At 42.2% G+C, this 26,662-nt stretch overlaps 1 protein-coding gene and 1 non-coding gene across 4 annotated transcripts in view; one reads left to right on the top strand and one right to left on the bottom strand.

Annotated features, from left to right (window-relative positions):
* Positions 1-9,558: 9,558 nt before the first annotated feature.
* Positions 9,559-26,662, top strand: part of TTC6 (tetratricopeptide repeat domain 6) — a 205,806-nt gene continuing 188,702 nt past the window's right edge. For all 3 annotated transcript variants that reach the window (XM_070478006.1, XM_070478004.1, XM_070478005.1), the window contains exons 1-2: positions 9,559-9,669; positions 23,237-24,184. In XM_070478006.1, the coding sequence (XP_070334107.1) occupies positions 23,252-24,184 (933 nt within the window). In that variant the 5' untranslated portion in view covers positions 9,559-9,669; positions 23,237-23,251. The remainder of the gene's footprint in view (positions 9,670-23,236; positions 24,185-26,662) is intronic.
* On the bottom strand, positions 18,667-18,773 carry LOC139038890 (U6 spliceosomal RNA). The gene has a single exon (XR_011492022.1). It is a non-coding gene; the product is annotated as a U6 spliceosomal RNA (small nuclear RNA).

Raw genomic sequence — 26,662 nt, 5'->3', positions numbered from 1 at the left:
TCGGCCCTCCCTTTTTACCAGTCTTTTGGAGGTGATCACCAGCCAGGCTCCCAGAAATCACGGTGTCTCCTGGATACAAATGGCAGGGAGAAGGGAGTCCCCACTTGATGATGCTGAGCCCCTGGCCGCGCCTAAGCATCCATCGCGACACTGTCTATAATCCCCTCCTAATCTTCCCCACCCGCGGGGCAGCTCTCTGTGGAGCAAAGAAATGTGCTTCCTGAAAAGGTCCGGTGGCTGCATCAGCTACACCTTTAGGACCTTTAAGGGAGAGGAGTGCGGGGCGAAGAGGTGAGAGATCTCGGCGCCCCCCTCCCTCCAGGACTGGGCAAACCCCAGGGAAAGTTGCTCAGCCGCGTCGGACCCTTGGCGACCCGCCGGGCTCCTCTAACCACGGGATTCTCCCAGGCAAGAGTACTGAAATGGGCAGCCGTTCCCTTCTCCAGGGCATCTTCCCGACCCGGGGATCAAACCGTAGTCTCCCGCATTGCGGGCAGGCTCTTTACCAGCTGAGCCACCAGGGAAGTCCGGCCAGCTCCAGGAGCTCCTCTTTGCTTACCCCCTTCTGTTCCTCCACCTCGCTCCCCACCGCCTCACACTAGGGGACCTGCACCCTCGCAGCGCTGGCTGTGGTGACCTCAGGCAAGACTGTGGGGCCTGGATCCAGGAAGCACTCACTGGGAGAGGCGAAGGAAATGAGTTGGGGCTTCTGGGAGGCTATTCCCCACCCTCACCACGAGAACTTGCAGAGCAGGGAGGTGAGAAAGCAGGACCCTTGATTCACCCAAACATTTTTTTATTTCTCCCTGGGATCCCCTTCTCTATTTCCCCTGTCCTGTCATGGATAGAGTCAGAAGAAGCCACTTAGGACTCATTTGGAGAAGTATCACTGAAGACATTTTCTAAAATCCTCAAAACCTGAGACACTACGAGTGTAAGGAAACTTCAAGTCCTGTCTTTTAGAATTATTTGAGAAAGATGCCCTTTAAAAAATAGTTTCTATCTGAGAGTCCAAGTCCATTGGAAATGAAGCAAGCATGCTGGACTTAAGTTTGACCCTTCAAATAGTGACCCTATATGATACTTTGCATATACTTTGCATGTGTAAGAAAGCTTAGTGGGGGACAGGGGCTTAATCAAGACAAATAATTAAAGTATACATAAAGACCAAGCCACGAGAGGATTTTGCCCCATACATGTAGATCCAATTGATGAGGTAAAAATTCACAAGTTGATTATCACCTCCCACTGAGGAGGCTTGGAAGAGCTAGAGTTTGGGGGTGAATTCCTGGATCTCTTGCATAACGACCCACATATTTCAGACAGGGCTTGGATGGGCTAAGCCAGCTCTAGTAAGATTTTGAATTCTGCTTCACTTGGTAACCAGAACCAGGGGAATAAAATAAAATTTTATTTTGCTGGAGGACAAACATCACACCTTCAAAGCTTATTAATTTTCCTTGGGTTGGTATTGGGGAGTTAGTTGCCTTCGGGGGAGGAGGGCTGGTAAGCAGAAATCTCAGGCAGCAATGAATCTCAAGCTAAATGCAGCTTCTGTTTTTACAGCTTACTTAGGGAGAGTTGTTAGTTTTTCTAAGCATAAACCGAGCATTGGTTCTCTAAGCTCAGTGTTTAGGCTACAAAGCACATCTAACAGTCTTATATGCCTTTAGAAAAAAAAAAAATGGCTCTGACCCCAAACGTAGCAAAATCTCTAGTGCATTACCATTCTTGGAGAACACCTAAGCAAAGCCCTTTGGAAGTGTAAAGTGTAACTGGAATGCCAAATACCAGCCACCACCTCCAAGGAAAATAAATCCTTCATTCTCAGCCAGGTACACCTGCTTTGGACAAGGCTTATTAGTGTTATTTGTGTCTTTTCAAGTGGATAGTTTTACTCACAGACTTTTCTTTCTACTCAATGCTTGCTATTTTTATCTTACCTTAAAAACCCTGAGATCAGGCCTGGCGCCAGACTTCTGAGACATCCCTTGGAAGGATGGTTGCTGGCTTCCCAGGGGTCCATTCCTGAACTCAATAAGCTCAGATGTTAGCATCAAATCAGAGTTTGGGGTCTGGAGAGAAGCTTGGCATATGTTAATTAGGTCAGCAAGGTGGGAGGGGGGAAATGGGTGAGCAGGCTGGGGGTGAGCAATGCCGAGGAGGACCCTAAGGTAGGGAAAGTGACTCAGTTCACTAGTTTGTGTGGATTAAAGCAGTACAGGCAACTGTGGGTAGTAGACTTTGGTTGTTCTCCTCTGTTATTTTTCTGAGCTCCCTCCTCTGGTCCTCTGCCCCAGCGACCAATCTCTGTGAGTCGCATTGATCCATTTTCCTTGCCTTGGGGCTTCCAATTGGATTTGGCCAATGTGGGGATAATGATGCCGGCGTGGAGAGCAGAATAGAGCAATAGGAGTACTTAAGTCCTGCTTTCTCCCTGCATCAGTGTAGCTTTGCCTTTACCTGCCTCTGTGGCTATAGTTCCTATCAGGCAACCCCTCTCTCCAGTCTCAGCTATCACCAGGCTCTGCTCACACCTCTTTTTTTAAAATCCCTTCCCCTTCAGATGAAGGGTGATAATACCTCTGTGCTGTTGCTAGACCTTGAATGTTAGTTCCCTTTAATCCTGCCTGCATCCTGTAAACAGCTCTCTCCATTCTCTCTGTGTTACCCCCGACCCACCACCTTTTGAGCATGCCGTCTGTCTCAGGTGGGAATCTAACTGATAAGGAGAGGAATGGAAGTGAAATACAGTGACTTTAACTTGTTCCAGTGTGATCCTCATACTGTTCTCATTGAAAGGCTGTACCCTTTCCTTGTCATTGTGGGTGGAGTGCAGCTGTGATGCTTCCGGGGTTTCGGTGGTGGTTGCTCCCTGCAAGCAAGGCTGCAGGGTAGTGAACCCTTGAGTATATTTGTTTTATATTCCATGTTAATTTGCTAGCTTGCATTTGCTATCAGTGTGAAAATAATTGATGTTAAAACCAAGTACTGATATTATTCAAGTTTTTTTCTTTTTTTTCGGTGATCTTTGCTATAAACCTAAGACTGAGACTTTTGCTTCTAGTGGATTGTGTGAATATAACCAGACACTAAATTAGGCCTGGGCTTCCCAGGTGGATCTAGTAGTAAGGAATCCGCCTGCCAGTATAGGAGGTGCAAGAGACATGGGTTCAATCCCTGGGTTGGGAAGATCCCTTGGAGTAGGAAATGTCAACCCATTCCATTATTCATGTCTGGAAAATTTCACAGGCAGAGGAGCCTGACGGGCTACAGACCATGGGACCGCAAAGAGTCAGATGCAGCTGAGCGACTGAGCGCAAAGTAGGTCCAGTGACCAAGGGGCTCATGGGAAATACACTCTCCACGGCCGGAGCATCTCTTGCTTTCTAATCTTTGGAATGTTAAGTCTAGAGTTCAGTTCTCCCTACACCTGTGCCCTGGAAATAACTTGGTCTTGACTAATGCTAAATCAGTGACATTATTTAGGTGTGTCTCTCAGTGAGCAGTCTCCGTGTCCCAGGCTCTGTGTGAGACGCTCAGGAGACTCAGTTGAAGACAAGAGTTTTGCCTTCTAATGATTAAAACAATTCTTCAGTATCATTACTGTTAAATTTTGCATATCTCTATTAGTAGGAAAAGTTAACAAAAATGAACTTTCTAGATCAAAAGATATGTAAGTGCTTAAGACTTATGAGACATTTAGCTACAAAACATCTAGCAAAACAGCAAGAGATAGCCACACCTGTATGCAAATACCCCGTCACTTTGTAGTCTGGCAAAAATTATATAGAATTGTTTTAATTTTACATGTCAAAGATTACTACTGAAGATGAATATTTTAATATTTCTATTAGCCAGAAGTATTTCTTCTTTTGGGAGCTCCCTTCACACTTTCTTTAGCCAATTTCAAGTTTTGATGGCTTATCTATTTTTCATTTAAAGACTATTAATCCAAAAAAAAAAAATCTAAAAAAAAATAAAGACAATACCATGTCTGCTGTAAATATTGTGAATTTTCCACTAAGTTTTCATTTACACTATAATTTTCTTTATTTTTAAATGCATGGATTTTTGAAAAACACATCCATCAGTATTTTCATTTGTAGTTTCTGCCTCTTATAGTTCAATCCTTACAAGTCTTTTCTATACCTGCTACTCTTATGTATAACAAAATCTTTCATCCAGTTGGAATTTATCATATGAAGTGAAGGTATAATTTAGTCATCATTTATTTTCCAAATAGTTAGAGCTTTGGGCAGGCTCTTACGGTGTGGGACCTTGAATTCTCTTTGGAAAACTTTGGAATTTGTTCTGTAGGAGAACGTGGGAGGTACAGAAACTGAATGTTACATTGGATCCTCAGTGAACCAATAGGGGGCTCCAAAACTAGATGACAAGAGGATGGGGAGAGGGCAGTTTGAGAGTGATAAAAACTAGATGAAATCAGTGTTTCAATGATGGGTAAGAAATTTTATGTCACTCTTTTAAGTTCTCTCTTTAAGATGGCACTAAAATTATTAACATTTTCATATGATGGCATTTCAGTATCAACAAAGAATTTGGAATATTTTTAGATTCATGCATGAGTGCTTAGTCACTCAGTCGTGTCCAACACCCCCATGGACTATAGCCTTCCAGGCTCCTCTGTCCATGGGATTCCCCAGGCTAAAACCAAGAATACTGGAGTGGATAGCCATTTCTTTGTTCCAGAAATCTTCCTGATCCAGGGACTGAACCCAGGTCTCCTGCATTACAAGCAAATTCTTTACCTTCTGAGCCATAGCTACCATCCCTCCTCCTCCTTCCTTTCTCTCTTGCCCCTCATTTCCTCCTTTGACTCTTTGTTCCTTCCCTCCTTTTTTTTTTTTTTTCTTTTTTGGTGAAAGCAGACCTAGAATAGAATTTCTAGTACAGGATTGATTACTAGCTCAAGGTAAATCCTTAATCTCTTTGAATATTAGTACCTTATCTATAAAATGAAGCTAATAGTATCTGGCTCATGGATCTCATTATTTCAATCAGTGCAGTTCAGTCAGTTCAGTCGCTCAGTCGTGTCCAACTCTTTGCGACCCCATGAACCGCAGCACGCCAGGCCTCCCTGTCCATCACCAACTCCCGGAGTTTACTCAAACTCAAGTTCATCGAGTCAGTGATGCCATCCAGCCATCTCATCCTCTGCCGTCCCCTTCTCCTCCTGCCCCCAATCCCTCCCAGCATCAGGGTCTTTTCCAATGAGTCAGCTCTTCGAATCAGGTGGCCAAAGTATTGGAGTTTCAGCTTCAGCATCAGTCCTTCCAATGAACACCCAGGACTGATCTCCTCTAGGATGGACTGGTTGGATCTCCTTGTAGTCCAAGGGACTCTCAAGAGTCTCCTCCAACACCACAGTTCAAAAGCATCAATTCTTCGGTGCTCAGCTTTCTTTATAGTCCAACACTCACATCCATACATGACCACTGGAAAAACCATAGCCATGACTAGATGGACCTTTGTTGGCAAAGTAATGTCTCTGCTTTTCAATAGGCTATCTAGGTTGGTCATAGTTTTTCTTCCAAGGAGTAAGCATCTTTTAATTTCATGGCTGCAATCACCATCTGCAGTGATTTTGGAGCCCCCCAAAATAAAGTATGACACTGTTTCTACTGTGTCCCCATCTATTTTTCATGAAGTGATGGGACCAGATGCCATGATCTTAGTTTTCTGAATGTTGAGCTGTAAGCCAACTTTTTCACTCTGCTCTTTCACTTTCATCAAGAGGCTTTTTAGTTCCTCTTCACTTTCTGCCATAATGATGGTGTCATTTGCATATTTGAGGTTATTGATATTTCTCCGGGCAATCTTGATTCCAGCTTGTGCTTCTTCCAGCCCAGCACTTCTCATGATGTACTCTGCATATAAGTTAAATAAGCAGGGTGCCAATATACAGCCTTGACGTACTCCTTTTCCTATTTGGACACAGTCTGTTGTTCCATGTCCAGTTCCAGCTGTTGCTTCCTGACCTGCATACAGGTTTCTCAAGAGGCAGGTCAGGTGGTCTGGTATTCCCATCTCTTTCAGAATTTTCCAGAGTTTATTGTGATCCACACAGTCAAAGGCTTTGGCATAGTCAATAAAGCAGAAATATATGTTTTTCTGGAACTCTCTTGCTTTTTTGATGACCCAGCAGATGTTGGCAATTTGATTTCTGGTTCCTCTGCCTTTTCTAAAACCAGCTTGAACATCTGGAAGTTCACAGTTCACATATTGCTGAAGCCTGGCTTGGAGAATTTTGAGCATTACTTTACTAGCATGTGAGATAAGTGCAATTGTGAAGTAGTTTGAGCATTCTTTGGGATTGCCTTTCTTTGGGATTGGAATGAAAGCTGACCTTTTCCAGGCCTGTGGCCACTGCTGAGTTTTCCAAATTTGCTGACATATTGAATGCAGCACTTTCACAGCATCATCTTTCAGGATTTGAAATAGCTCAACTGGAATTCCATCACCTCCATTAGCTTTGTTCATAGTGATGCTTTCTAAGGCCCACTTGACTTCACATTCCAGGATGTCTGGCTCTAGCTTAAAGATCATACCATCGTGATTATGGGTCGTGAAGATCTTTTTTGTACAGTTCTTCTGTGTATTCTTGCCACCTCTTCTTAATATCTTCTGCTTCTGTTAGGTCATACCTTTTCTGTCCTTTATCGAGCCCATCTTTGCATGAAATGTTCCCTTGGTATCTCTAATTTTCTTGAAGAGATCTCTAGTCTTTCCCATTCTATTGTTTTCTTCTATTTCTTTGCATTGATCGCTGAGGAAGGCTTTCTTATCTCTCCTTGCTATTCTTTGGAACTCTGCATTCAAATGGGAATATCTTTCCTTTTCTCCTTTGCTTTTCGCTTCTCTTCTTTTCACAGCTATTTGTAAGGCCTCCTCAGACAGCCATTTTGCTTTTTGCATTTCTTTTCCATGGGGATGGTCTTCATCCCTGTCTCCTGTACAATGTCACAAACCTCCATCCATAGTTCATCAGGCACTCTGTCTATCAGATCTAGTCCCTTAAATCTCCTTCTCACTTCTACTGTATAATCATAAGGGATTTGATTTAGGTCATACCTGAATGGTCTACTTACATACTATTTTTTTATACTATTTTTGATTATCAAAAGTATTAATGAACAGTGTTTATTTACCATTTAAATTGTTTCCTGATCATATGATAGGCATATTTCAAGGTTACATTAATTTTTGAATTTTTCCAGCTTAGAAACATGGCCTGAATGTTTTTTGTGTGCAGCCTCAGGGATGGTACCAAGAACAATTAGTCATCTTCTAAGCTCTTGGTTATTTGCTTATTGTTTTAATTGGCACAGAAAAGTAATTTTCTTACTGTCTGAAAGGGTTACTCCCATACTTAGCATGAAGCTGCCCTCATGAAGCACCCATAGGACAGTGAGATGTGAGGAGGGTGGCAGGGCCTTCTCTGTAGAATGCTTCTCATTTTGTGGGCATTCAGCAACCATTTTTGAGCTCACTATGTTAGAGGGTAAAGCACCAAACCTTCAGGGTAAGAGTATTGTCTCCATTTTACAGATGAGGTTGCAGAAACCCTGAGAGGGAAGCAACTTGACCAAGTGGCAAAGCTAGGCATCCCTACCTGGCTTTGTACACCTCCAGAGCAGGAGCGTCCCTCAGAGAGGCCTTGCTGAGATGCCTGAGTGCATCCACCTCCACAGCCAGGCTGCTCTGAGACCCAGCACCAGGGAATTATACAGCACCAGCATTCTTTTATCTTGAACTGCTGGAAAGCATGCTTCCTGCTTCCAGCATCTGGAGCCTCATGGAGGACTTCCAGAAGGTTTTATCTGCCACTTTCTCAATCTCACTTATTAGTTGCTTGGGTATTTGGAGAAAGACAGGTTGGTAGAGAGTTATTGCTGCTGTTCAGTTGCTAAGTCAAGTCCGATTCCTTTCAACCTCATGGACTGCAGCACACCAGGTTTCCCTGTCCTTCACTATCTCCTGGAGTGTGCTCAAAGTCATGTCCATCAAGTCGGTGATGCCATCCAACCATCTCATCCTCTGTTGCCCCCTTCTCCTCCTGCCCTCAGTCTTTCCCAGCATCAGGGTCTTTTCCAATGAGTCGGCTCTTAGCATCAGGTGGCCAAAGTATTAGAGTTTCAGCTTCAGCATCAGTCCTTTCAATGAATATTCAGGGTTGATTTCCTTGAGGATTGACTGATTTGATCTCACTGTAGTCCAAGGGACTCTCAAGAGTCTTCTCCAGCACCACAGTTCGAAAGCATCAATTCTTCGGTGCTCAGCCTTCTTTATGGCCCAACTCTCATATCCATAAGTGACTACTGGAGAAACCATAGCTTGGACTATATGGACCTTTGTCAGCAAAGTGATGTCTTTACTTTTTAAAATGCTATTTAGGTTTGTCATGGTAGAGAGTAGAGGAATATAAAATAAACATTTTTAAGGGCCTGCTAAGTGCCAGACAGAGCAAAGCACTATCATCTCCATGGTTTCATTTAGTGGTTTTTCTTTTTGCTTTTTTAAACAATGATGGCATATAACACAGGAAAATGAGCAAAACAGAGAATGGCTTTTCTAAAGAAAAAAAAAAACTCAAACAGTCATCACCAGCATTAAAAACTAGAACAGTGTTAGCACCTCATGATTCTTCACTGTCCATCCACTCACCATCACCTTCTTCTCTCCTGGGATGATTATTATCTTGACTCTTATGGTTGTTATTTTATTGTATTCATTTGTAGTATATCTGCTGTGCCTGCATGGGTAAGCACTGTAGTTTTTTCTGGCTTGGGTTTTAAACTGTATATGAATGGAATGGTATGGTGTGTATTCTTTTGGGTATAGCTTCATAGTTCAAAATACCATTAGTTCGTGATTTATGCATATGTTCCCCACAGATCCTTATTTCTTTCAAGTATAGCATTGCATTTATGAATAAAAGTGAAGTCACTCAGTCGTATCCGACTCTGCAACCCCATGCACTGTAGCTCACCAGGCTTCTCTGTCCATAGGATTCACTAGGCAAGAACACTGGAGTGGGTAGTCATGCCCTTCTCCAGGGGATCTTCCCAAGCCAGGGGTCGAATCTTTGTCTCCTGGTCTCCTGCATTGACAGGTGGATTCTTACCATTGAGCCACCAGGGAAGCCCCGGTGTAGTCTAGACATATAGCTTAAAAACCCTTGAAAAAAAGAAAAGAAAGCTTCAAGTTTTGTAATCCAGTATTATTCATTAAAATGTAGAAATAACCAGAGTGCCAAGATAGCAGGTGGGTTAAATTGAGCAAAACTGGCGATCTGAGGAAGTTCTTTGGAACCTCCGGGGAGGTGCGTTTGTGCTCACCCTTCAAAGCGGTCCTAAAGCTGGTTCTCCGAGGCAGAATCCGCGAGTGGGCGCCCGCAGTGCGGATGAAATCCAAGCCTTCAGGGCCAGGGCCAGGGCCAGGACCAGGGGGCGGGGGCGGGGCGGGGCCGGGTACCCGAGGGAGTAGCGCGTGGCTTGTTGCTAGGCGACGACGCGCGTTCTGACGGCCCCCGTGCGAGTCCACCGGCCGCTGAGCCCCGGAAAGGCCGGTTGGAGACGGGGTCGCGGGGCCGGCCGGCCAGCTTCTCCGTCACCTGAGTAGGAGCAGAGGCCTCCCGGGAGGCGGGTGAGAGGAGGACGCGGACTGGGGCGCGGGGAACTTGGTCTGGGAGGCTGTGAGAAGGAATGGCTGAGTTATTTCGGGGGAGCAGTTGTCACCTCTGTTCCGCCCCTCTAATCTCCAGGAAAATCAGGGCGGAAAAGAGTTGAGGTTGGAGAAGGGATTGGGGCTGGGGGCACGAGTCGAGGAGGACCGGGGAGGAGTTAAAATCTAGTGGGAGGGAATAATAGATTATGAGGACCAACTGTGGGGGAAATAGGAAGAGCTAGGAAGGCAAAAAGCGGGGGTGGGTGGATGCGGCGGGGGTAGAATCCGAGGGGTTAGGGGCAGGCTGAAAGGTCACAATAGAGGAATTTAATTTCCCATTCCTTGACCTTTTCTGCTATCCCTTGACAGGGGCTGGTTGTTTGGGATAAACCTTACACACATCGTTTGGAGACCTTCCTCACTTAGGTCAGTGTGTCTAATTTCGGAATAGGGAGCTGTTACTGAGTTTGACCCTAAAATTCTTTGCTAGGCAGTGGGACACTCTAGGATTACTTTGAGAATTTTTCGGTACCGAAGACCACAGATCCACAATCAATCTACTGTGGACTACCACTGCAAGGATCCAAAGAAATTTAATAATTCTTTTTATTTTAAGCACTCATATGTAAATTTAACATCTTTCCCCTATTTACCGCTTCATATAGGTATAATTTGTATTCAGTAAGATGTACAGAATGTATGGTTTTTATAATGTTCAGGTGTACAGTTTGATGAGTTTTGATAGCTGCAAACACTTTTCAAGCAATTACTACAATCAAGATAACAGAACCTTTTTCATATCTGCTGCCTTTGCTGTCTAGCCGTGCACTCACCCTCCCCTACCGCCTTTAACTACTGATCTGCTGTGTAATATCTTAGAAGCAGTTGCATTTTCTACTAGTTTACATAAATGAAAGCACCCATCGTTTCTGGGTTCCTTTACTCAGCATAGTGACTTGCCATGGCCTTTGTCGTGATTGAGCTTCCCAGTTGACGCTGGTGGTAAAAAACCTACCTGCCAATGCAGGAGATGTTAAGAGTCGAGGGTTTGATCTCTGGGTAGGAAAGATCCCCTGGAGGCTGGAACAGCAACCCGCTCCAGTATTGTTGCCTGGAGAATTCCATGGACAGAGTCTGGCAGGCTACAGCCTATAGGGTTGCACAGAGTCAGACGTAACTGAAGGCACTTAGCATGCAGGCATTGTCTTCATTACTGTAGTAAATAGTAAGTTTTGAAACTGAGTAGTCTACCTTTTTCTTTTAAAAAATCAATTTAGCTATTTTAAAACATTTGAATTTGTGAATACAATTTAGAATAAGTTTGTAATTTCTAGAAAAAAAAGTCTGCTGTAATTTTGATTGGGAAGGCATGAAATCTATAGATCTATTTGGGGAGAATTGCCGTTTTAACAACATTGTCTTGCAGTTTATGAACATGGTCCCTAAATTTATGTTAATTAATTTCCCTTGGCGGTGTTTGGTAATGTTCAGTGTAGAGATTTTGGACATATTTTGTTAGATTAACTCCTAAGTACTTTATGTGTTTTTTCCCAATTGTTTGATGTTAGGATATAAAAATGCTATTGACTTTGTATATTAACCTTGTATTGTCCAACCTAGATAATTCATTCATTAGTACTAGTAATTGTTTTGTGGATTCCTTGAGATTTTTAACATTGAAATCACATCATCTGCAAATAGGGACAGTTTTACTTTTTCCTTTTCAGTTTTTTTTAAATTTGTTGATTGATTTTGGCTGTGCTGAGTCTTACTTGTGGCATGCAGAATCTTTCCTGCCTCATTTGGGATCTTTTGCATGGATTCTCTAGTTGTGGCACGCATGCTCCAGAGATGTGGGCTCAATAGTTGTAGCACACCAGGTTAGTTGCTCCACTGGCACTGAGGGATCTTAGTTCCCCAACCAGGGATCATACCTGCATCCCCTGCATTGCAAGACAGATTCTTAAGCACTGGACCACCAGGGATGTCCCTCCTTTTCAGTTTTTATTCCTTCTCCCTGCCATGTTGCAATCACAAGTACCTCCAATACAATGTTGAATAGATATAGTAAGAGTTGAGGCATTTTTGCCTAGCTTTCAGTTTTAGGGGGAAAGCAAAAATAAAATATTAGCTGCAAGTTTTTAAAAATTTCTCTTAATCAGATTGAGAATATTCACTATGCTTCATAGCTTTCCTAGAGTTATTATTTTTATCACAAAAAGTGTTGAATTTTGTCATGTGATTTTCCATTATCTATTTAAATGATCATATTTTTTTTCTCTTTTACTTTGTTAATGTGAATTATATTGATTTTTAATGTTAAATCAATTTTTTAACTGTGGGGTAAACTATGTGATTAGGATATATTATTTTTTTCAAAATATTTCAAATATATTTCAAATATTTCAAATATTTATTTCAAATATATTGCAAAATATTATTCTTTTCAAAATTAAAAAATTTTATTGATTTTGTTTTTTAAGAACCAGCTCTTGGTTTTCTTAATTTTCTCAATTATTTTTCTGGCTTCTATTGTTTACTTTGTGTATACTTTACTCCTCTTTTTCTAGATTCTTAAAGTAGAAACTTAGGTTATTGATTTTAAACCTATTTTTCTTTTTGATTTAAGCATTTAAACTGTACTTTTCCTTCTAAACAGTGCTTTAGCTGTGTCCCACACATTGATATACTGTATTTTCACTATTACTTAGTCTAAAATATTTCCTAAGATTCAATAATTTTTTGTATTGTTTTATTATCTATTAACTTTTTATTACACATTTTTGTATTACTTTAAAAAAGTGTGTCTTGCAGGAATTCTCTGGTGGTGCAGTGGTTAGGACTTGACCTTTTCACTGGGGTGGCCTGGGTTCAGTCCCTGGTCAGGGAACTAAGATCCTGCAAGTCATACAGTGTGGCCAAAAAGAAGTGTTTCTCTAGGAGTTACAATACTTTGGCCACCTGATGCTTGGAAAGATTGAGGGCAAGAGGAGAAGGGAGCAACAGAGGATGAGATGGTTGGATGGTATCACCGACTCAGTTGGCATGAATTTGAGCAAACTCTGGGAGATAGTGAAGGATAGGGAAGCCTAGCGTGCAGCAGTTCATGGGGTTGCAAAGAGGTGGACATGCTTAGTGACTCAACAACAACAAGGAATTAAAATATATACCCTTAATATTTCATGGTCTAGAGTTAATATTGAACTAGTTCACATAAAGTGCAGAAATATTAACAGCCATAGTTCCCTGATTAGCTGCTCAGTGGTGTCTCATTCTTCGTGACCCCATGGACTGAAGCCCACCAGGCTCCTCTGTCCATGGAATTCTCCAGGCAAGAATGCTGGGTGGGAAGCCATTCCCTTCTCCAAGGGATCTTCCCAACCCAGGGATTGAAGCTGGGTCTCTTGCACTGCAGGCAGATTCTTTATGGTCTGAACTATGAGGGAAGCTCCACAGTTTCCTTACCCACCCCCATTCCAGTCTCTTTAGTATTGTCATATGCATTACATCTGCGTATACAGATACTCCACAAGACAATGTTGTAAATGTATACAAAGATGGCTTGTTAAATGTACACAGATATTTGCCATTTCTGATCTTCATGCATTCATTCCTGTAGAATTTGATTTTCCACTGATACAATTTTCCTTCAGTGTAAAACTTTCTTCAGCATTTGTTACAGTTTTAGTCCACTGGTGAGTTATTATCTGTTTTCCTGTATCTTAGTTGTGTCTTCATTTTTTTGAAGAATATACTTGCTAGATATCTAATTCTGGGTTGGCACTTTTTTTGTCTTTTAGCATGCTACGAATCTTCTTTCACTTTCCTGCAGTCTCAGGGGTGTTTGGTGGGAAGTTCATGGTCATTTGAATTATTTCCCTTTAATTAATGTGTTGTTTTTCTGTTTCCTTCAGTATTTTATGTTTGTGTTTGGTTTCCAGCAGCTTACATGTAATTTTCTTTATCTAGCTTCGAATAATGAAAGCCTGTTTGTTATAAACTTTTTGAATCTATAAATTTATGTATTTCTCCAAATTTGGGATGTTCACAGACATCATTTCTTCAAATATTTGTTCCACCCCATTCTCCTCCCTCCTTTTGGGCTACCAATAATCCATATGTTAGAGTTTTTGATATTTTCTCACAAGACTCTGAGGACTTCTTTTTCTCAAAACTTTTTTCTCTCTCTTTTAAATATTGGATAATTTCTGTTAATTTATAGTTTACTGACTCTTTCTCTAACATCCCCACTCCACCAGTCAAATTTTTATTGACAGTGTTATATTTTTTCAGATAAAAAATTTCTATTTATTTCTCTGCTAAGATTTTGTCTTTTTATCCCTCTTTAACATATTTTCCTTTACTTCATTGAGTATAGTTATAGTAGTTGCTATGAAGTCCTTGTTTAATAATTTCAGCCTCTGGGTCATCTCTGGACTGGCATCAGTTAATTATCTTTGTCCTTGACATTGGATCACATTTTCCTGGATCTTTTTATGCCAAGTATTTTCTTGTTATATCCTGGATACTGTGAATGTTTCTGTAAACTCTGGGTTCTCTTGTAGCTCTCTGAAGAAGGTTTACTTTTTTTATTTTCATTTACTTTTTTCACTTCATTTAATTTTCATTTAGAAAACATTTTAGATTAAATAATAGTGAAAATACAATATATCAAAATGTGTCAGATACAGCTAAAACACTGATTAGAAGGAAAAGTACAGCTTAAATGCTTAAACCAAAAAAAGGAAATTCACCAGGTTAGACTCACTGTAAGCTCTCCCTCATTCTCTGCGATCGGAGGTTCAGTCAGTTAGTTCAATTAGTTCAGTTGCTCAGTCATGTCTGACTCTTTGCGACCCCATGAATTGCAGCATGCCAGTCCCTTGGACTGCAAGGAGATCCAACCAGTCCATCCTAAAGGAGATCAGTCCTGGGTGTTCATTGGAAGGACTGATGCTGCAGCTGAAACTCCAGTCCTTTGGCCACCTCATGTGAAGAGTTGACTCGTTGGAAAAGACCCTGATGCTGGGAGGGATTGGGGGCAGGAGGAGAAGGGGACGACAGAGGATGAGATGGCTGGATGGCATCACCGACTTGATGGGCATGAGTTTGAGTAAGCTCCGGGAGTTGGTGATGGACAGGGAGGCCTGGCGTACTGCGATTCATGGGGTCGCAGAGAGTCACGACTGAGCGACTGAACTGACTGACTGACTGAGGCCTCCCTGTCCATCACCACCTCTTGGAGTTCACTCAAACTTATGTCTATCAAGTCAGTGATGCCATCCAGTCATCTCATCCTCTGTCGTCCCCTTCTCCTCCTGCCCCCAATTCCTCCCAACATCAGGGTCTTTTCCAATGAGTCAGCTCTTCGAATCAGGTGGCCAAAGTATTGGAGTTTCAGCTTCAGCATCAGTCTTTCCAGTGAACACCCAGGACTGATCTCCTTTAGGATGGACTGGTTGGATCTCCTTGCAGTCCAAGGGACTCTCAAGAGTCTTCTCCAACACCACAGTTCAAAATCATCAATTTTTCGGTGCTCAACTTTCTTCACAGTCCAACTCTCACATCCATACATGACCACTGGAAAAACCATAGCTTTGACTAGATGGACCTTTGTTGGCAAAGTAATGTCTCTGTTTTGCAACATGCTATCTAGGTTGGTCATAACTTTCCTTCCAAGGAGTAAGCGTCTTTTAATTTCATGGCTGCAATCACCATCTACAGTGATTTTGGAGCCCCCCAAAATAAAGTCTGACACTGTTTCCACTGTTTCCCCATCTATTTCCCACGAAGTGATGGGACCAGATGCCATGATCTTAATTTTCTGAATGTTGAGCTTTAAGCCAAGTTTTTCACTCTCCTCTTTCACTTTCATCAAGAGGCTTTTTAGTTCCTCTTCACTTTCTGCCATAAGGATGGTGTCATCTGCATATCTGAGGTATTGATATTTCTCCCAGCAATCTTGATTCCACCTTGTGCTTCCTCCAGCCCAGCGTTTCTCATGATGTACTCTGCATACCAGTTAAATAAGCAGGGTGACAATATACAGCCTTGATGTACTCCTTTTCCTATTTGGAACCAGTCTGTTGTTCCATGTCCAGTTCTAGCTGTTGCTTCCTGACCTGCATACAGGTTTCTCAAGATTGGAGGTTAAGTTCAGCTAAATCTCAGCTCAGCTCTTTAAGCCTTTGCTTCTATTTCCTATATGATTTTTAATCAGCACAATATGTTCTAGTAACTGTTATTGAGCTTTGAGTTTGTCCCACATGTGCATGGTTCAGAAGTCAGTCTAGACTTGTATGGTGTTTAGACACAGAATTGGGGGATTAACTTCTCTGACTCTCTTTCCTCTGGAATTTCTCTCTCACTCCACAGTGGTGGTTGTTGTCTGGACTCTTTTCTCTAATTCTTCTGGCCACAAGTCCAGCAAGAGAAGATAAAACATGGAGAGGAAAAACAGGCAGAAAGAGCTTTTTGCTGTTCTATTGCCTATTATGTATTTATGTATATATATATTTTGTATGTATGTATGAGTATTCACAAGGGGTATGGACATACTCTAGGTACTGGTTATAAAGAGTTAAATAAGTTAAGGTTTTATAGTCACTGAAATTTCTGTGAGCCTAAGAATACTGGAGTGGGTAGCCCTTCCCTTCTCCAGGGGATCTTCCCCACTGAGAAATCAAACCTGAGTCTCCTGCATTGCAGGCAGATTCTTTACCAGCTGAGCTACCAGAGAAGCCTCTGAATAGTTTAAAAAAATATCTTTTTGGAGCTTGAAGACAGCGTTTCTCTATTTTCTCTATCATTTTTAACCAACATGATATGTGTCAGTTATTATTATTGATATTACTAGGATTAAAGGCAGGAAAGCATGTATTATAGAAAGTGTGGGATAATAGAAAAAATTGCTATTATCCCATTTCTTAGCAAAATCATTAAAATATTTGTACATTTCCTTTTGGACTTCTTAATAAATTCTTATCAATGGGCAGACAGATCTCATTCCTACCAGTGATATTTCAAAAGCCAATATGATTTTCAGAATACTTTTATGTTCCTTGCAATACTGAAAATTTTAGTAGATGAGATAGCTGTCTTTGGACATTTCTTTTGGAACTTTGGTGCTGTGTATTGTGAGTTGATGTTGGTGTGAAATTTAGGAACTGAATTGAGATATTTGGCTATGAACTCAACTTAAATCTTATCCTTAATGGGTCACTGTTCCCACCGAGGTGCTGATATATAGGTGACTATTTGTAGGAGGTGGTCAAGGACAAGTAATTCTAATAACCAGCTGGAGCTTTGACTCAGTTCCCCAGGTAATACTCTGCTGGACTAAGACTCCTTGCCCTGTGTGAAGTGTTCATGTGGCTTGGAAGCAAGTCATCTGGTAGTCTGCTTCATTTATTTCTGCTTTAGGGTCTAGAGCAGACCAAACCTGCAAGAACCAGAGAGCAACCTGTCTCAGAGTCTAGAGAATTCAGGCAGGCAGCCCTCCCTGGGCCTTTAGCTCTTTTGGGCTGGGAGCTTACTTTTTATGTCTGACCAACTTTGTGGGAAAGGAGAGAAGACTGGCCCTTGGCCTCTCTGACTACTTCACTGCTCAGGCATTGAACATCCTGGTAGAGGAGTAAGGAAAAGGCAGAGTTTCAATACTTGGGAAGGAAGAGGAGGGCAAAATTACTGCTCATTCTGTCCCATTCAAAGTGTAGGGTAAACAGTCAACCTGGATTGTGAGCAGCAGATGTGACACTGCAGATGTTAATTTTAATACTTCCTTCTTTTGGGACAGAGACATTATTTTTCCTTGAGTATCTCCAAATCAGAACTAGGCTCTTTTTTAAAAAAATAAATTGCTAGCAAAAAAAGAGAACTTGTTTTTTTCCCATGAGATTGGATGTTTAAACATCATTTTACATATTTTGTAGTGTTAAGGGGTGGATGGGGGCTATGAAAGCACTGGCTTTGATGACTTGGCCCATTTGCATTGGGATACCACCTTCCTTGAAAACACAATAGAAGTTCCATTTCCCACTGTTTCATTTTTACAAATAAAGAACAACTTTCCTAGGTGGAACTCTAGGGAAGGTACTGAGAAATGTTAAACAATGACCACTTGTTAAACTTCAATAGCAAACCTAGGGCCTGAGAGAAGTTGGAAAGGAATACAGAACAGGAACTAAGAAACAAAAGGGAAGTGCAGTTGAGAGAGTCAAGTCAGATTCCCGTCAGGTACTAATGTCTTTCTAGTCTGTGCTCTGTTCCAGTTACTACCTTTCAGTCTTTTGTAGGAAGTAATGCAGATGGTGTCAGGATGAGCATATTACCACCTGTGCAAACAATAAACAGCCACAATACTATGAGGGTGGTTATACAGAATTTTTTAAATGAGGAAACTTCCTTAAGGGCTTTAGAAGTCATTTCTTTTTTTTTTTATTCATAAAGTGTTTATTGATATAAGCTGTATACCAGGTAGAATCCAATAATGCACACAAACAATTAAAATATAATTTAATAGACACTGCCTAGAGCTCCTTAAAGGGGAGCTAGAAAGCAAAGCGGACTTTGCTGAAAGAGACTGGGGAAAAGAAATGACACATATTTTCCTATGACACAGGAAGAACACAACAGGGCTTCTCAGATGTCGAAGGTGGAATATACACAGGCAGAGAGGCAGGAAGCTTGGAGTGTGCTTGGGGAATGGCAGGTAGTTTAGCATGGTGAAGTGTAGTGTGAACAAAGCTTGGAAAGTGGATCAGGTGGGGAGGCAGGACAGAAGACTAGAACATCTGGTTATTGCGGTTGGGGAGGGTCTACTTTGCCTTGCTTGGGAATTTGTTTTTGTGTTTGTTTTTTTTTTTCCCATGTCTCTTTATTTATTTATTTTTTCATTTATTTTTATTAGTTGGAGGCTAATTACTTTACAATATTGTAGTGGTTTTTGCCATACATTGACATGAATCAGCCATGGATAAAAATATGGAACGCTTCACGAATTTGCATGTCATCCTTGCACAGGGGCCATGCTAATCTTCTCTGTATCGTTCCAATTTTAGTATATGTGCTGCTGAAGCGAGCACTAGAAGTCATTTCTAATGTTCATATTCTATGGCTTGGAAAAGAGGCAACAGATTATTATTTTCATTTTTTAATAAGAAATCTTGTTACTGATAGGATTAAATTGTCCAAGGTGTAGTCAGTGGTTGAACTGGGTGGAGAAAGAAAGCCTACTGATTCCGAAATGAGAGCTCTGTCATATAGCGGGGTCTTGGATTTGAGAACCAGCAGTGACAATTTTAGTGATTAAAAGCAATATGGCTATATCTAGAGGCTAAATAGGATGTTTTCTTCATATAACCCATTCAGTTCAGTTCAGTTGCTCAGTTGTGTCCGACTCTTTGCGACCCCATGGACTGCAGCACGCCAGGGAACCCTGTCCATCACCAACTCCCAGAGCTTGCTCAAACTCATGTCCATCATGTTGGTGATGCCATCCAACCCATCCAACCATGTCATCCTCTGTCGACCCCTTCTCCCACCTTCAGTCTTTCCTAGCATCAGGGTCCTTTCAAATGAGTCAGTTCTTCACATCAGGTGGCCAAAGTGTTGGAGCTTCAGCTTCAGCATCAGTCCCTCCAATGAATATTCAGGATTGAGTTCCTTTAGGATTGACTGGCTGGATCTCCTTGCAGTCCAAGGGACTCTCAAGAGTCTTCTCCAACGCCACAGTTCAAAAGCATCAATTCTTTGGTGCTCAGCCTTCTTTATAGTCCAATTCTCACATCCGTACATGACTATTGGAAAAACCACAGCTTTGACTAGATGGACCTTTGTTGGTAAAGTAACATCTCTGCTTTTTAATATGCTGTCTAGGTTGGTCATAGCTTTTCTTCCAAGGAGAAGTGTCTTTTAATTTCATGGCTGCAGTCACCATCTGCAGTGATTTTTGAGCCCCCCAAAATAAAGTCACTCACCATTTCCATTGATTCCCCATCTATTTGCCATGAAGTGATGGGACCAGATACCATGATCTTAGTTTTCTGAATGTTGACTTTTAAGCCAAGTTTTTCACTCTCCCCATTCACTTTCATCAAGAGGCTCTTTAGTTCTTCTTCCCTTTCTGCCATAAGGGTGGTGTCATCTGCATATCTGAGGTTATTGATATTCATTCTCTCGCCAATCTTGATTCCAGCTTGTGCTTCATCCAGCCCAGCATTTCACATGTGTACTCTGCGTACCAGTTAAATAAGCAGGGTGACAATATACAGCCTTGGCATACTCTCATATAGCCCAGACTGCATGATAAATGAAGAAATCCAATTGTAAAAATAACCCTTTTATGTGCTGATATAAAAGAAACAACCAAGAAATGTGGATACTTGGTAAGCAAAGAAATGCACAGTAACATAAGAAAAATGTTTCTTTCCATATTTGTCTTAAGTCCATTGTGAAAAATGAAAAAGTGAAAGTGTTAGTCACGTCAGACTCTTTGGGACCACATGGACTGTACCCAGCCAGGCTTCTCTATCCATGGAATTCTCCAGGCAAGACTACTGGAATGGGTAACCATTTCCTTCTCCAGGGGGTCTTCTAGTCTGAGGATTGAACCCAGGTCTCCTACATTGCAGGTTGATTCCTTACAGTCTGAGCCATCAGGGAAGCCCATTATATTTTGGCATAAAATGAGATAAACCCCCTCATCCCCCCCACCATAGTCAACCAATTGTCTCAGCACAATCTATTAAATGATTCTTTTATCATCAATATAATGCTGCCATTATATTACCCATATTATTCTTAATTATTTTGCTCACTCAGTCTACATATTGATTCTATCAGCAGTGTTTCCATTTTAATTCTTACATCCATATGAGTTTTTAATTATCTTGTTGGACAACACTCCCTCATTTCTCTTTCCAAAATTGTGGCCAACCTACCCTGTTTATTACTTCAAATAAATCCAGAATTAGTTTTCAAATTTCAAAATATCATGTTTCGATTTTGATTATGATGGGATTAAACCAGTATTTTGGGAAGATCTGATAAAATGAAAATATTTGGTCTTCTTAACAAGGAATATTAACTGCCTACTTAGTGGAGTGTTTCCTTTATGTCCTTCAGTTAAAATTAAAACATTTCTTTCATGCAGTTTCAGCACATTCTTTATGTTTATTCCTAGACATTTACTCCTTCAAATAAATTATACATGGAATTTTGCCATCCTGATTTTGGTGTAAAGGAAGATTTTTTTTATATAAATTAAAAAAAGTTAAATACCTTGCAGACCTCAATTATAATTCTAAATAGTTCTTTAGTGCTTAGATTTTCTATGTAAATAGTCACATTGCAAGTAATGATGGTATTCCATCCATTTTGCTTTATTATTTTATTTTCAAAGAATCTTGGCCTTGGGTTTTCTAAGAAATCAATTAGTTTCTTTAAGTTATTATTTTCTGCTTTTATTTCATTGTTATACTCTTATTTCTTGACACTCTCTTCTCCTTGGCTTCTGTGAAAACTTCTCATTTTCCCAGCTCTGTGATTGCTCTCACTTTTCCCACCTCCCAACTGTGAGAGTACCAAAGAATGTCATCAGCCCTTCTCTATTTGTATTTCTTGTTATCCTGGCTTTCTATAATGATCTCAGAGCTCTTAAGATCTGAAAATTCACCTGTAATCATAGATGGCTGGCTCTGCTGAATAGCATACTTTTTTTTAATTGTGATAACATACCTGACATAAAATTTACCATCTTAAACCATTTAAGTGTAAAGTTCAGTGAATAGCAACAGCTTTATTACACACTTGGTTATGACCCAGACTTTATCAAAGCGATTCAAAGTTGCTATTTTATGTATTCCCAGTCATTGGCCAGATCCTACCAGTTTTACCTTACAGAGTGTTTTCACTCTGCTGTTACCAAACCTAGGCCTCAGGCATTACCTCCACTTACTTGCCCTCTCTACCTTTCGTCTTTCTCCCACCCCAAGCCCTAGATCCTATCAAGCCACTTTTCTGTTAAATGGTTTTGAATAGTTTCCAGTAGACCACAGATAAAGTACAAACACCTGGCACTGAAGGCCTCCTGATCTCACTGCAGCCTAGCTTGTGACGACTCATTTCTTTCCCTTCCTACACCTGCTGTTTCCTGTCAAAGGTAGAGGCAAGTGGGCTGGGTAAGAAATGGAGACACCCCGGGCCAGCTGGAGGATGGAAAGGGAAATTGTTGTCCTGCCACAAGAGTAGGGGGTTGGCCCTTGCATTGCCAGAGCCTTCATTCCCGCCCCCCCCCCCCCCAGAGAAACTGCAAATCTGAATTTTTATATGAAAATCACTCAACTTAAAATTGTTGGCTATGAATTAATATTTCTGAAAAGCTCAGAGAAGTTGAAAAGCATGCTTACAAGTAGGATCCAGGCTACTGCTGACCTCTGATCTCTCTTCTTGGCAGGATTACTTTAGGTTTACTATGCCTATGTGGAGTGTGGCCCCTCTTGCCTGGAAATGGGACACTACAGTACAGTTGAGAGAAATACTAAAATACACTCAATAGAAGTTTCAGAAAATCTTCACTGTAAAAATTTACTAATTTAAAAGTTTTTCATTGTTACTGTGAAAAGGCCAGTTCAGTTCAGTTAAGTCGCTTAGTCCTGTCTGACTCTGGGACCCCATGAATCGCAGCACGCCAGGCCTCCCTGTCCATCACCAACTCCTGGAGTTTATTCAAACTCATGTCCATCGAGTCGGTGATGCCATTCAGTCATCTCATGCTCTGTTGTCCCCTTCTCCTCCTGCCCCCAATCCCTCCCAGCATCAGGGTCTTTTCCATTGAGTCAGCTCTTCGCATGAGGTGGCCAAAGTATTGGAGTTTCAGCTTCAGCATCAGTCCTTCCAGTGAACACCCAGGACTGATGATCTCTAGGATGGACTGGTTGGATCTCCTTGTAGTCCAAGGGACTCTCAAGAGTCTCCTCCAACACCACAGTTCAAAAGCATCAATTCTTTGGCACTCAGCTTTCTTCACAGTCCAACTCTCACATCCATACATGGCCACTGGAAAAACCATAGCCTTGACTAGACAGACCTTTGTTGGCAAAGTAATGTCTCTGCTTTCTAATATGCTGTCTAGGTTGGACATAACTTTCCTTCCAAGGAGTAAGCGTCTTTTAATTTCATGGCTGCAAGTCACCATCTGCAGTGATTTTGGAGCCCCCCAAAATAAAGTCTGACACTGTTTCCACTGTTTCCCATGAAGTGATGGGACCAGATGCCGTGATCTTAGTTTTCTGAATGTTAAGCTTTAAGCCAAGTTTTTCACTCTCCTCTTTCACTTTCATCCAGTAGTTGGATTTAAAATGATAATAAATGAATGCTGCCCACTGGTGCCTCAGTTAAGCACAGTGAGCGTTCTACCATGAGAAGCTTTCTTGAACTGGAATTTTATTTATCAATAGAAGTTTTCATGTATGTGTGTATGTATATATATGTGTGTGTGTGTATATATATATATGTATATAAATATAAATTTATTGTTATTTCACAGGACAAATGAGTCAAGATGTCCACGATTTCAAAGCACTTTGGACTGAAATACAAAGAAGAATCGTACATCTTTAAAGAGCTGGAGAAGGTTCGCAAGGAGACCAAAAAGGAATTTCTCCGAATCAAGGAGAAGTTGGCCGCCAAGCCAGCTGTGGGTGAAGTCCCCGTCTTTGGCCTCAGGGTCCCCAGCCCGGCCCTGCATGGGGCGAAGGGGAGCGCTTCCCGCGTCGGATCCCCAAAACCATCAGGCTCCCCTCGGGTTAAAGGTCGTGTGCCCCCAACTGCGACCCTCCCGCAGCCGGCGCCCCAAGGTGCCCCCCGGCCCCCAGGCAGGAGGGAGGTGGTCGCTTCCGGGAAGAGCCGGCCGTTCCGACCCCAGGACTTCTACTTGCGGAGCCCCGCGTTCCTCCGGCACGGGCCCCAGAGGCCGCCGGTCATCGCGCCCAGGGCCGGCACGTCCAGACCCGTGGTCCTGTTGCCGCCGCGCGTGCCCGTGGTGAAGGCCCGGGCGCACCGGGGCTCCAGCAGCCCCCCGCCGGCGGACTCCAAGCCCGTGCTCGATCCGGCCCGGGGGCGCGTGCCGAGCCTGGAGCCGGCTCAGCTCGCCGAGGTCGGCCAGGCCAGAGAGAGGCTGCTCGACTCCCTTTTCAGCGATGAGGGAGACGTGGAGGCGGCCGGCCGGCGGGGGAGAGTGAGGATTAACGCCCGCTTCCTGCCCGAGGACTCGGATGGCGAGTCTCGGGAAGCCCCTGGGTCCGCTTCCAAAACCGACCACGAGAGCGACTCCCGGGAGGCCGCCCCGCAGGCCCCGCAGCCAGTGCGTGCGATCCCCAAGTCCATCGAGGAGATCATCGCCTCGCTGCAGTCCGAGGCCCAGCTGGCCTCCGACCAGACCATCAAAGAGCTCATCCAGAGCGTCCTTGGGCAGAACTACGACATTAAAATGGAAGTAGGTGATCCAGAACGGGGGTCATATTTCTTCTGGATAAATTTCATTTCAGGATTCAGACATAAAATCGTGCATATCGTGTGTTCTAAGCTAGGCAAGCTCGAAAAGCTAGGCAAAGCGCTTGGGTGTTAATCAGGGTCTTTGAATTTTCCATCCAGGGAGTATATCCTTTTAAAAAAGTGAAAATAATGGAGAGGATATTTCAGAAACTGGTACAAAGAACATTAGTTCTTTGACCCGAGTAATACATCACTGGTAACCTTTCCTTTCAAAGTCTTTGTGATTATTTTTAGTATTGATTTGATTGATGTTGTATATGAAAGACTCAGTCTTTGGTACAGTTTATTAACAGTGAATCTGTACCTTAAGAAGATCAATATATTACTAATAAGTTGTATTTATAAGTGTTTTGGTCCATTTTCAGTGAAAATCATTCTCTTAAAATATGTTTAAAAAATTTACTTTCTAGGTCTTCTCAGTTATATGGACTATAAGTGATTATTGGTCCCAAGGATAAGCCCATCAGGTGGATACCCATAAGAGCCCTGTTTTACATAAGAGGCTTCCCAGCTTTAGTGAGTTTAAAGGGATTGCCTCCCAGTTCAGCAACTAAGGCGGAACAGAGCTGGGTGTCCACCCCAGCCAGTCATACCCCAGAGAAGAGACTGGAATCATGCCAGTCTCAACAAACCTCCTGTTTGTTGATTGTGATGTGTCCCCAGCAGGGAGCAAATTTAGATAGGGTCCTAGTTCGTTATACAGTCTTAGTTCTAGACAAGGACATTCAAAGTAGAAATAATAATAGGGAAGTCTGAGTCCCATACAGAGAGGGAGAGAGGGAAGGAGGAAAGGAAAGAGGTTTTTTTTTTTTTTTTTTTGAGAATGACACTTAGGAGGAAAGAAGATTCTATTACTCTTCTTGGCTGCAGCGCCAAACCTCTTGTTAGTACACAGAGTACGGCTGCCACATTATGTCTTTAAAATAGTTTCAGCCCAGAATATACTCTTGGCTGTGATTTAAGGAATGTGATTCTAAAGCCCATTAGGGAAACAAAAACATGTAAGGACAAGAGTCCCCTGTGTCATCTTTGACCTAATGTTTGTAGGCAGAGTGGGACAAATGTTTTCAGTTAAGATCCACATCTCCCGACGGTTACTGAACAAGACCAGCCTGGCTGTTCAGGCCGTTTCAAAATGAGTACTTCTGGTTTCCTGTGGATCTAACAGAAAAAGGAATCGGGGATGCACACGTTGGAGAGCTCAAACGGAGAGAACAAAGGCCTCATTGCCCACCCCTGTGAGAAGGAACTCTGTAACATTGTCAAAGCGTGTGACATGAAGAGGGGCCTATACTGGAAGCCGGCCTCGAGGTCCTATACAGTTGGGGAAAGTTACACTTGAGCAAATGTAGAAAATGCATTTTGAAGGGTTCAAATATAATAGAATATAAGAAGGGAGAGTATCAATGATGAATCGGCCCTGGGACAGTGAATTCTGTTCTTTCTGGTATTCCATTTCTCTTGTGTATCCTTTTCTGGTGCTTCAGTTATCAGAATTGGTTTATGTAAGAGAGTGGTTTGGAGGATGAGGGTCAGAAGCCAGTGTCACTAGCTAGCCTCACATTGTAAGACTTTGTTGTTCAGTCACTAAGTCACATCTGACTCTTTGTGACCCCATGGATTGCAGCACTCCAGGCTTCCCTGTCTTCACCATCACCCAGAACTTGCTCAAACTCATACCCATTGATTTGGTGATGCCATTCAATCATCTAATTCTCTGTGCCCCCTTCTCCTCCTGCTCTTATTCTTTCCAACCATCAGGGTCTTTTCCAATGAGTTGGCTCTTCGCATCAGGTGGCCAAAGTATTGGAGGTTCAGGTTCAGCATCAGCCCTTCCAATGAATATTCAGAGTTGATTTCCTTTAGGATTGACTGGTTTGATCTCTTTGCAGTTCAAGGGACTTTCAAGACTTGGCCAGTTTCAAATGCCCTAGTCCCATCCCTGCCTTCCATTGTATTGATTTTTTTGTATAGCTATATTCTTGCTTTTGCCTCTGTGCCCCATCTCCCCCTTCCCCCAACAATTCCAGAAGATGGAGCTTTGCATTATTTTGTTCTCAGAAGTTTTATTAGAGTGAGAAGAGAACAGTGGGGGATTTGTTGAAATGGATGTGACTGGGTAGGTGAGGGATAGCAATGAAAATGCAAGTAAAAGTGGTGTCTAAACTATGATTCTAAAAATCCTTAAGATTATAATAAGGCCACTTGTTTTAAACATTTGGAGTTTATATAAACAATATTCTCTCCATAATAAGCAAGGGATATAGTTCTTCACTTTAGACATCTTAATTTGAAGCCAATCCCTTGAGGGGAAGTCAAAGGATAAGACAGTCTTGGCAAGGTGTTCTCTCTCTGTTTAGAGCTCGGGCAGGGCCCTTCCAGACCTCGTATTCAGAGTTCCACAAACAATTACATAGGC

Source organism: Odocoileus virginianus, chromosome 16 (assembly GCF_023699985.2).
Source record: "Odocoileus virginianus isolate 20LAN1187 ecotype Illinois chromosome 16, Ovbor_1.2, whole genome shotgun sequence".
Taxonomy (NCBI): domain Eukaryota; kingdom Metazoa; phylum Chordata; class Mammalia; order Artiodactyla; family Cervidae; genus Odocoileus; species Odocoileus virginianus.
The sequence above is the reverse complement of the archived record's forward strand: the minus strand, read 5'-3'. Positions and strand labels throughout refer to the sequence as shown.